Consider the following 12084-nt stretch of genomic DNA (forward strand, 5'->3'; position numbering starts at 1 on the left):
ATGATGTAATTCGATGTTTGGAAGTGAAGTCTCTACTTTACCTGTGACAACACACATAATTTGTCTCACTTTTTCTACTCTGTGCTTCCATTTCTCCATAACCTGTTTTGTTTTGTGTACGTCGACTTCAAGCTGTTTCTAATCGTCATCAAAGGTTCGGTTTCAAAATAAAAGCGAGCTCTTATTGTGGCAGCAAGGGGGCATTCTGTGGTCTACGCTTGTGTTTTACTTTCCAAGGAATCATCATCACACTTGTGTCCCCCTGTGGTTTCCTTGAATCATTCACAATAATCCAGAGTGTTTAATCGTGTGTGTGTTTCTTTACAGAGGAATGTTCTGGTTTCTCATGAAGTCACTTTCATAGAAACAGGGGAGGTTGTTGGGTTTCACCCAGAGAATATGTGCCTGCTGTGTTTCCTGTGTAGTAAAAAGAGTCCCGTCAGGACCGTCATCGTCTCGCTTCCTCTGCTGTCAACAACATCCTGTTCTTCCATTTCTAAAGCGTACAGCACAAGATCTCCACAGCTGTGCATCACACACTGAACACATGCAGGCTGCTGCTTCATCACGACTGAAAGAAGAGGCTCACATGTTGTGAGAAGTTTAAACGGGGCTTTGAGGCTTCTGCTTTGCACGAATCAAGATTACTTTTATTACTTTTATTGGAACTATTTTCTACCAATATAAATAGACCAGATAGCTTGTGATAAAACACATTACATCTGCTAGACTAATGCAAGGTGTGATGGAAGACAATACCTTGTTTTTTAGCAGCTTGCGTGTGTCGTTAGTCTCAGTTTATTCCATATGAATGGAAAATATATAAAAGCTGAACATAGAATCCATTTTTTTTTAGCTACAACGAGCAAAACGAAATGTCTCCTCTACGGATCAGGAAGTTCAGTTTGATTGAAAGTGAAGCAGGATTGTCTTGAAGACGTGTTTCTGATATATTCTGTCCTCATTGGACATCAGTGTGATTATTAGAAACGATAAAATAAACTGACGACTGATGGTATTAAGTGTTGATAATCAATACAAATCACTGTTATTGTGGTATTGTTTTTACTGAGGTTGTAAAAATACATTTCTCCAAATGTCCTTCAGTGTTTTTGACTCATTTGTTTTACATTTGAATTGCTTTATGTCGTCTTATTATTATTTTACTGATTTGGCTTCTTCTGATTTTGAGTTATTTTGCCCTTTTAAATAAATAAAAATGATTTATACATATTTCTATAATGTTGAGTGAGACAACAACATGTTAGTGGAATCAAACAAGAACATTTTAAAGTGAAATTAAATTAGTAGAACATCAAATAAATAAATGGCTGTTTTTTAAAATCTATATTAAAAATATATTAAAAACAAGCATTGCAGACGGTACTCAACATAAACATGAACATCAATTCAAATAAATACATATAATTAGGATAATGTGTGTTTGGTGTTTGAGTTTTGATATATTCTTAAAATTCATTGAACAAATCCAGTTAAATTGGGGATAACTTTTATTAATTCACATTTATGTATGTAAAATGTACCATATATAATAAATACATTTACAATGAATACAGTGTTGTGTGTATTTATGTTCAAAAGTCAACTCAATTAAGATTTTATTTAATCGTTTTACACGATATATATTTTTTCATTTCGTTTAAAAGGTAACTGAGTTATTATTGAATAAATTACATTTGTTTAATAAGATTATTGATAGTTTTTTTTGTGTGGATATAGATTTGATGTATGTATGTAAATGTATTTATTAATAAGGTGTAATATTTCGATGTGTACTTCTTTAATCTTTATAAATACATAAATTGCTGTTTTTCAACTGAGCTCCACCTGCCTGGAGACGGGGTCCATGATTACTATGGCAACGCAAAAAACCTCGTCGACCAATCAGAAGCGTCGTTCGGCGCATTGGTACAAAACCAAGCTGGTCTGTTTTACGTCTGTGTGATCCGCCGCTGATGAAAGTTTGGACTTCTTTTATTCTTTAAAGGGTAAAGATACACATTCTGTGATTCATATCTTTCACCACACAACGCTTTATAACCTTAATACTTTACTTTTTAAATCATAAAAGTGACGCTACGCAGACGGAGAGGAGGGACTATATCGTGTCACGGTTGCGCATCTATTTTTTCTTTGGGTCGTACTTCGGCTGTATAAAGCAAGCGTGACTGCGCGTGCAGGTTCAAATACCGACTTCTCCTCAGCTCCCGGGCGTCGCACGTGTTTTGTCTCCCAGACGTTGGCGGATTATGTGAAGTTAACATCTTCTCTTTCTGACGTTCACCGCTTTCAGAGGACGCTTTTTTTTAAGGGGGAGAAAAATGTACGTATTGCTTTTACTACTCTCTCTATTTTCTGTGGTTTTTAATGTCGTACGTTTTGAAAGTAACGTTAGAAAATCATAACGCTAAATTAAATAAAGTTTGATCCAGAAATCACGTGACATCAGTTATTTGCACGTCAGATGCACGGTTTTCCGGTTCATTGATAAGTTCAAACGTGACTTTGCTGAATTCGTAGATTGATGATTCGTCGCCATATGGCTGAACATTAAGTCAAATTTAAGGGTAAGCCTGTCTTAATAAGCAACGCAAGTTAACGTTAATTAAAACCAGGTGTTCTAATAGCGTTTAGTTACCGGTGAACTTAAAGTTTAAATGTCGCATTCGTCACAGTCAGCTGGAGCAGATAATTACCGTAACGTGTGTATTAAACGTGTACGTTAAACTTACTTTACTGTGATTTTTTATTTTTATTTATTTAGTTAAACACTGTTAAAAAAAAAAAAGAGGCTCACGCGAGTTGAGCTGTTCTAGAAGCCTCACGAGCTCTGTGCTTTTTATACTGCGCGTGTGTGTAACGGAGAGCGAGCAGCTTGTGTCGTGCGCACATTCTGCTGCGCTCGTGCTGACTGGCTCATGATGCCCCTACTTGTTTCATGAGATTTTTTTTTTAACAGCTGGCAAGCTATGATTTATTACTTTTATTATATTTACTTGTGATTTGTGTTTATTGATCATTGTTAAATTGTGAAGTGTTGTTGTATTGTTAAAAATGAATTTGAAAATGATGTGATTTGTAGTTTTTTAGCCTTGACTACATCTGTTTCTCTCCCCTGTCGTCTCAGTCGATCTGAACTTTGTTGAGAAGATGGCTAACCAGGAGGAATCAAAGAGTAGTTCGGTCAGTGTCCTCAGCTGGGAGCAGGTGAGCCGCCTCAACGAGGTCCTGACAGAGGTGGTGCCCGTTCACGGACGGGGGAACTTCCCCACCTTGCAGGTGCGGCTGAAGGACATCGTGTACCGGGTGCGATCCCGCCTGGAGCTCAGCGGCATCCGGGTGAAGGACGTCCGGCTCAACGGCTCCACGGCCAGCCACGTGCTGGTGAAGGACGTCGGCTGGAGCTACAAGGACCTGGACGTCATCTTCAGGGTGGACCTGCCGCACGAGGCCGAGTTCCGGCTCATCAAGGACATGGTGCTGGGCACCCTGCTGGACTTCCTGCCCGAGGGCGTGAACAAGGAGAAGATCACGCCCATGACCCTCCGAGAGGCGTACGTCCAGAAGCTGGTGAAGGTGAACACGGAGCAGGACCGCTGGAGCCTCATCTCGCTCTCCAACAACAACGGCCGCAACGTGGAGCTGAAGTTCGTGGACTCGATACGCCGGCAGTTTGAGTTCAGCGTGGACTCCTTTCAGATCGTGCTGGACTCCATGCTCTCGTACTACGAGCTGGCGCAGACGCCGATGTCGCCGGCGTTTCACCCGACTGTGAGCGGCGAGAGCGTGTACGGGGACTACGCCGCGGCGCTGAGCCACCTGAGCAACAAGCTCATCGCCACCAAGCGGCCCGAGGAGATCCGCGGCGGCGGCCTGCTCAAGTACTGCAACCTGCTGGTGCGGGACTTTCGGCCCGCCAGCGAGGAGGAGTTCAAGGCCCTGGAGCGCTACATGTGCTCGCGCTTCTTCATCGACTTCCCCGACATCGGCGAGCAGCAGCGCAAGGTGGAGGCCTACCTCCAGAGCCACTTCGTGGGCGAGGAGAAGAGCAAGTACGACTACCTCATGATCCTGCGGCGCGTGGTCAACGAGAGCACGGTGTGCCTGATGGGCCACGAGCGGCGGCAGACGCTCCACCTCATCTCGCTGATGGCGTTCCGGGTGCTGGCGGAGCAGAACGCCATCCCGGACGCGTCCTGCGTCACCTGCTACTATCAGCCGGCGCCGTACGTCCGAGACCACAACTTCAGCAACTACTACGTGGCCAACCAGAACATTCCAACATGGCTGCCATGTAACTGACGCAGATAAAACGAGTGGAAGTGCTGCTGCTTTGGAGAAGGAGGAATTACAAAAACACTGAAAACGGATATTATTGAGGCAATAAATACTTTGTTCCTCTCAAGGCACAATTATATTCAAGTGGACAAGTGTTTTGCTTTTGGAATCCTTTCTTATTCCTCATCTACAGAGTTCTCTAGCTCATTGAAAAGGAAGTGAGATTTTTAAGTGTTTACATTTTTTTTTCTCATCATGTTTGATTGTTTCCCTCTTTAACGGAGTTTTGTGCCTTAACCTCCGGGTGTTACCCCCCCCCAATGAGTTAATTATGGGCTATATTTTGCAACAAAAAATGGAAAAGTAACTTGTTATATAGCCTTAAATTTAGTTTCCCCCCCTGTGATGAAAAAAAAAGAAGATAAAAAGTGTAAAATATTGAAAAATAGTATTATTGGGGAAAAGGGTGATGTATAAAAAAAGAGCACCAGTGTTTAAAATGTTGTTCACTGGGGGGGGGGGTGGCACATTAATCAGAATATAAAGGAGGGAAAGCAAGAGTCACTTTGTTTTAATTCATCTTGACACACGTGTGGTCTCCTTAACGATGCCGTCAGTGCCTGAGATTTGTAAACGATGCAAGAAAAATAACGTGCGTCCGTTTCTTTTCCCGCTGAGCGTCGGTGCAGGACGACCCGGTTCACTCGGCCCTGTACTGTTCAGTGAGACAGTTCAGCAGTGAGACAGTTCAGCCCTCCGAGAGAGTGCTGAGACCTGCTGGCGAGAGAGCCGGCTTTTTGGGAGACTGGAAGTGACTGACCCCTTAAAAGGAGCAGCACATGGCGCACCACGCCAGGGTCGTCCCCCCCCCCCCCCTCGCAAAACCGTTACAGGAGCTCTGAAATGAGATTCCTTCTCTGACGCAGCTCGGTGACCGGCTGTAGTTTGACAGCCGGTCTATAATTATCCTCCTTTCTTTTTTTTTGGGCCCTACCACCTGACATGCGAGGAGGGGTGCTGAGTCACTTCCTGTCCATGTTGGAACCCCTTTTGTGGGGATCGGGCACCAGTGGCGTGCTACTGGTATGTTGAGAGGAACGCCAGTCGGGCTCTACAAACCGATGAATTACTATTTGTAGCTCGGCCTATTATTAGCTGTTTATTCTGAGCACTGCTCGGCAGACGTCCTGTTATCGGTCAGGATTTAAACCGAAGCTTCTCTTTAACCTCGTGTCTTTCTGACCCTCGGGATTCCGGCTTCGCCGCCTCGTGGCTCCTTGTTTTGTTTTTTTTGTGTTTTACACCAGATAACCAGGATTATCTGTCTGGCCCACATCATGCTAGCAGAACTACGTGGGCGGTCGGGTTGTCCTCGTCTGCAGGACATGAACTTTGGTTTGGGAAACTATCGTAGTGTGTTTTTTTTGTTTTTTTTTGGGAGTTTCTTTGAGGTGCCACTCACACTGTCGCTCTGGACCAAAGTCGCAACTGAAGCACTCAAGTGCCTTTCTTTTGGGGAGCTTTTTTTAAAGCGTTTTTTAAATGGTGATCAGGACGGAAACACCTTGTGAAACATTAAACATCATTTTAGTTCAGTCGACGATTCACATATTTCTGTCTTACGTTATGTAGTTTCTGTCATTCCTGTCTCAGTCTCCTCCTCGCCCTCTTAGGTTTACTCTCTCTGTCTTTGAGCCACTGGCGGCCATGTTGACCTTCCAACTATTCTAAACGCTCCTTGTATTATATCCCCCCCCCCCCCCTCCGCCTTGTTTTCATTTCATGGACTGCCCCGAATTTTGTAACTCTGAAGCGAGCTTTGTTCTGCCGACACTTTGGTCCACACCAAAGCAATACCTACTGGTGCACTGAGGGGCCACGCTTTGGCCCAGTAGCTATGGGGGGGGGGGGGTAGAGACCCCGTACTAACAGAACCACTTTATAGAGGCCTTGGTTTACTCCAAAAAGGATGTAAATACGCTAATGTGGTCTTTGCTGGAGCTGGGTCTCAGGGACATGATGTGTTGTCTTGACATTGCCCCCTCCTAATACCCCCCCCCCCTCTTCTTACCCTAAACTGCCGGATCTTACTGGAGTGGATCAGTAGCCCTGAAGGGAGCCAGCAGACTTCAGCGCTGGTTCAGGGTTCATCATGTTGCTCTGAAAGCCTTCATCCTCCATCATCACTCAATGTTTTAGTGATCTTGTTTGAAAGCCAAGGGATCATTCCCCAGTTCAGTCCCTCCCCTCTGAGTGATGATGATGATGAAGAGTTGGTACTTTTGAACAGCAGCAGCATCAGAAGTCGTCTTCTTCTTCTTCTGCTTCTTCTTGTGCTCTTTGTTAGTTGACGTCTCTTCAGTGAGCGACGTCAAAGAGGAGGATGATCCTCTGGTGGCCGCTCTGCTATTCGTGTGTTTTTGGTTGTCGTGTTTTTGTTTTTTTTTCCTTATGACTGAATAGTTAAAGCTTGACCTCTCACCCCTCTAGATGAGAGCGGGGGTGATGCATGAATGTCCATGTGCGAACCGTTTTGTGACAGAAGAAGAAAAGGATGAAGTGCATTTTACCCCTGTTTTTCTGCTGTAAACCACGTTTGTCTCTCTCTCCTCGCCTTTGATCGTCCCGCTTAGTTTGGGCCTTTGTTTATTAGTACAGCGTGTTTTTGTTTCTTTAAGTTGATGCCTGTAGATGTATTCTTTGCTGGCGGGGGGGTGCAGAGAGAACTGTGTCGTGGTGACGGAGGATCTCTACGTCTGGAGGTGGTTTAGTGGTTTGCAGCAGGTGTGTGTTTGTGTATGACGGGATGCTTGTTGCTCTATAAGAGAAAGTTGGGGAAATATAAAATGTGTCGCACTATATATATATCTATTTTTTTTTTTTTTTTTTTTTTTTTTTTTTTTTTTTTTTTTTTTGAAATGGTAAATGCAAAGCTTTTTTTGTTTTCGTCTGCTTCGTGATTGTGACTTCACGAGTTCTACTATTTCATTTTTCAGGACTTTTACCTCACTTGAGTTTTTTCCTTTTGAATGGAAATGTAAATCAGGAAACTTGTGTTTGAAGAGTAAACTAATATGAATAAAGAGTATTAAATGAAAACCGTGCTTCAGCTGTTTCTGTTGACCGAGCGCCTCACAGTAAATGTTTCATGTCTGGTTCTATTTAGCCTTAAACGAACCTTCCAACGTTTTTGTTTCAGGGGTTTTATTTTGTCCACTGGCTAAAATGCTACTTATTAATTATTCATTTTTGTGCCGATATATTTCTATTCCAACTTTATTTAAACAAACGTTGTGCTACATCTTTACAAAATGAGACTTAAAGTCAGGTTGTTCACCTGAATTCAGTATTCTTAAGTAGTGTATAAAACGCTTAATATAAATATTTGTTTCATTATTCAGCCTTTATGCTGTTAAAGATGAGCTGCATCATTACGAAGGCGAACAAATAGAAAATATTGTACCTTTTAATCAGAATTGTGGTTCTCTTTAAACTGCTCGTGTCCCGGTGAACTCGAGGCTGCGGAGTTTAGGGACGACGTCACAACGTGCAGCAATAAATCAGCAGGACAAAGAACGGCTTAATGCAACGAGACTCAATAAAACAGCACACAGAGCAGCAGAACAAGCTGAGCAGGAACTGAGGGGTCAAGAGGCCCTCAGAACGCCTTCAAGGACTGAGTCTGAGGGGGGGGATCATGATCCTGATCCACATTTGAGATGTTTTGTCTTTGTGGTGTTGGGCCTCTTGTTTCAAGCCATCAATGCTCGTTATGCCCCCCCGAGTCACGATAGCTGCCATTAATAAAACTCGTTGCCTTGTCTGCAGGGAATGACTGTGTTGACTTTGGTGACGCAGCAACGTGCCCTCAGCGACCTTTCGTCTCCGTCCACACGCTGCTCTACGGAGCGTGTTCATCTTTCATTCTGTTCATCTCTGCCTCATTGTGTTTGTGGTTTTCGTGTGAAGTTCTTATCTTCCGTCCCCTGGAGAGTTTATCATTTATCAACCTGCGGTTCTTTTTTTAACTTGCAAAGCAGCGCGTGGCTGTTCAGGACAAAGCCGCAGTGTTTCAGGCAGCTACGCCTCCCGTCAGGTGTTTCTATTTTATGGAACGATGTTCTTCAGAAAGCCTCACAAGCACCAGCAGGTTTACGGAGAGACGTGATGATCTGACGTACCGAGAAATCACATTACCGACGGATGTCTCGGCTCAAACCGGTTCAGCAGCTGCGTGAACAGGTTGTCTGAGGTGCGTTTTGTCCTTTTAGCTCTTCACAGGCACCTCGTCACCAATATCACCGTCGCTCACCAGATGATGTTCCGGGCGGTTTTAATCGATGCCCGTTTGTAGTGTTTGCAGTCGGGATGCTTTCTATCGCTCCTCTCTAACAGTTGACAGGAATTTAGCCGTCTTAGGCTTCCTGAAGAAATGCAGCCGTTTATCAGCTTTCTTCATCAGGATGGAGTTGAGTGACGACCATGTTTGTGGTGCCAATTCCCAGGAATCTTCAAACTGTTCTCGCCTTTTGTTCACACACAAAGAGTTGTCGAGTTCCTGGTTGGCGGGTCAGTTTCTCAAATCCCAGGACAGAATTTAAGGATGTTTTACTTCCTCGTAGGGTTCGGGTTCATTTACAGGTTCATCTTTCAGTTCCTTCTTCTTTCTGTGTGTTGGTAGCTGTCGTTTATGGGTTTTGTTAATTTCGCTGCATCTGGAGGACACGGTCTGTGTCTGTTCTAGTTTCTTCTTCATGATCATCTTCCTGTGTTCACATTGAAGTTCAGAGCATCGCTGAAGCATTGAGAGCCAATATCCTTTAAAACATATTTCTGTATGAATCAGATGTTGACGGAGAGACCAGACTGCAGCTCTTAACCCTTTAAACTCAGTTTGTGTATAAAGTTTATTCATATTTGTCCACAACTCGCTTCTTTCTTTTGATTGAGTCGTCACTTTTTTCTCAGTCACACTTAAATGACTCGTTTCCTGAGTTTCAGAGGCGCAAACACATTGTGAAGAGACGACCGGCCTCCATGAGGGAGTTTCAGGGCCTCTACAAAACCACACGACCCCCCCCCCCCCCCCCCATGTACGCGATAACACAATTACACACTCTCTCTCACACAAAAACCCCTCCAGCAGTGTCCGGACAGGTCAAACAATGTTCGTTTTCTGGCAAAATACTGATGCAAGTATGCGGGGGAGAAAGAGACAATGGAGCGTTAACACAGAGCAGAGAGAATGTGGGGGAGTCACCATCCATCTCTTTATGGTTCACTCTCCTGCCACGTGGTCTCTGATAGCAGCCGAGTGCTGCAGGGCTGACGTAACGGACCGTTTGCATCCAGCATTTGTAGCCACGCCTACGAAAAATAAATGCGCCGATGAAATCATTTCATATTTTAATCCACATGGTCATGAACGAGGAAGTATGAATCCTCTTAAGCCCTAGCCCTGTTGTTAGGCCTCTGCTGGAAAATTGCATCCCCATACTCAAGAGAGTCCACAGCTCTAACTACAAGGTCTATTTTAATAATTTTGATGGTTTAATACAGGTAACACTTGTGAGATGTGTTCAATTGTGTAAATATTGTGTATATGTTACTGGTTAATAACTGATACACTTATGGCACAGCTCAAATTGAAAAAGTTTCAGGTTCGCCTGAAAAAAAGCACTTGTATTGAACTTTTATTTTTTTACATAATGCACCTGCAAGCCTAGAAATACGCCACAGACATAGAACACGTTTTACATGTCCCCACAACATATTTTACTTCGATTGAGTGAAGCAGGCCAGCATAAATAGTCTGATTCAAGCACAATTTTGATTTTCGGAACCAGCAGTTGCATTGCTGTATTATAATTTTATATACTATTTAACTAAATATTAACTATATATTCACTGTTCTTATCACTAAGAGTGTTCAATAGTCCTAATAAAGCAGTTTGACACCATTTGGAATAATTTTGAGCAGTTATGAGTGTCATATCTGTCAATCATAAAAATATATGAATCATAATGTGTGTGTGTGTGTGACCCTGGTAAAGCCTGTGATTGGGCGATTTACGCATGGAACACCTTTTTCGATGTGGGACAGTCCAACGGGAGCCATGCGGGGGTGTTTGATCATATCCGGGTCTGTTTACTGACTAAAAATCCCTACATGGATTGGTCTACCTCACAGAATCGGCTGCCATTTTATCATTCATTTGGCCAGCGCATTGATATCACCCACAGACATGCAGGAGGACATGCTGGAAATAGCTGCGCCGAAATCCGCTGGATTAAATCCGTTTTTCATATTTTCATCTCCAAAACCACCAAAACGTAAGTTTTTTTACCCAGTTTTTTTTCTGGTCACCTGTGGGTGATGTTGGCATATATACCCATAACTTTTGAACAGTTTGAAAGAGTAATTTAGAAAACGCTACGCGATTCCCGGTCGAATCACGGCCCTGCTGGATGTGCTGCATCCGCCATTAACGCTCGGCATTTCTCATGAGACCAATACAAAGACCATAGTACACAGTTTTTAGCCCAAAGAAAACGTGGCATTGAGGTAAAACCTATAGTATTCTTCTAGATATGATCTTCGTTCATGTATAATTGTGTTTGTGTGTAAAATGGCTCCCATGGTATTTTTTTTTTTATTCGTTTCGCAAAAGTGAATTGTACACAGAGTACACATGTGTGTACCCCCTCTAGGTCCCCTTAAAAGGGGACCCTCGACATTCAAAGGTAGACCCACGTACAGCTCAGCAGAGGAAGTATTTTCACCCCAAAGCTACATTTCATAAATGTGTGATGCAGCTTGATCGACAGCGCCGTTGCAGCTGACTTTTCTATTGTAATTTGACTTTATTGACAACATTCCTCTGCAAAGTCCAACAGTAAAAATGTCTGTCTTTCAAAGATCCGCTATCTGTTTGCTTAACAGGCAGCAATATTTACTGAGGGGGCGATTTACAGATTAGAACGATTAGTCATTACCAGACCTGACTCTGTTCCAGGAATCATCGCTGTGACCGTGATGCGATTGTGAAGCAGAGACAGTTTCTGTTCTTCATCAGGTACAAGATGCTGCTCATTTACGTTGGCCTTGTAGCTGAGTGAGGGTCGACGAGTGAACCGGCCTCCTGGGCCCGAGGCTCACCTGCAACATGTAACTGACATACGAACCTGGAAGAGACACAAAATGACCACAAACAAACTTAAAGTGACTACAAAGAGAAACAAAACATCTGCAAAGAGACTCACGTGTCTCCAAGACACACAAAGCCACTACGAAGAGACTGAAATAACTACAATGAAACTCAAAACAGCTGCAAATAGAGACATACCACTGTGAAAAGGGGTGAAAGAACCACAAAGAGTCAAAATGACAAACAAAGACGCAAAACTACAACAAAAAGACATCGACGATAAAACAAACTAAACTACAAAGAGACATAAAAACACAGAGATGCAAAACACAGCTGCAAAGAGTCACAAATAAACTCACAGAGTATGAAGAAGGGCGAGACAACTATGAAGTTACCAAAAACAACTACAAAGACACACAAAACTACAAAGAGACACAAACACACTACAAAGAAACCAAAACAACCACAAAGACGATATGACTATAAAGAGACACAACTTTACAACAGAAAGACAACCAGGCTATAAAGAGACCGAGAAACCTACAAAGTGATACAGAGAGACTATAAAGAGTCCAAAAAACAAGGAGACCAAAACAACTGCAAAAGAGACACAAAGAAACAGAAAAAGACTACAAAG

At 43.2% G+C, this 12084-nt stretch overlaps 1 protein-coding gene across 1 annotated transcript; it reads left to right on the forward strand.

Moving 5' to 3' along the window:
• Positions 1–2236: 2236 nt before the first annotated feature.
• On the forward strand, positions 2237–7150 carry tent5c (terminal nucleotidyltransferase 5C). Its single transcript, XM_079277204.1, has 2 exons — positions 2237–2344; positions 3149–7150. The coding sequence occupies exon 2, from the start codon at positions 3172–3174 to the stop codon at positions 4321–4323; it is 1152 nt and encodes a 383-aa protein (XP_079133330.1). The 5' UTR covers positions 2237–2344; positions 3149–3171; the 3' UTR covers positions 4324–7150.
• The last annotated feature ends 4934 nt before the right edge of the window (positions 7151–12084 follow it).

This window comes from Melanostigma gelatinosum (genome assembly GCF_949748355.1).
Source record: "Melanostigma gelatinosum genome assembly, chromosome: 10".
Taxonomy (NCBI): Eukaryota; Metazoa; Chordata; class Actinopteri; order Perciformes; family Zoarcidae; genus Melanostigma; species Melanostigma gelatinosum.

What these genes read in the sequence shown, in the direction of transcription:
- tent5c (XM_079277204.1), top strand. Translation starts at nt 3,172, where the DNA reads ATGGCTAACCAGGAGGAATCAAAGAGTAGTTCGGTCAGTGTCCTCAGC.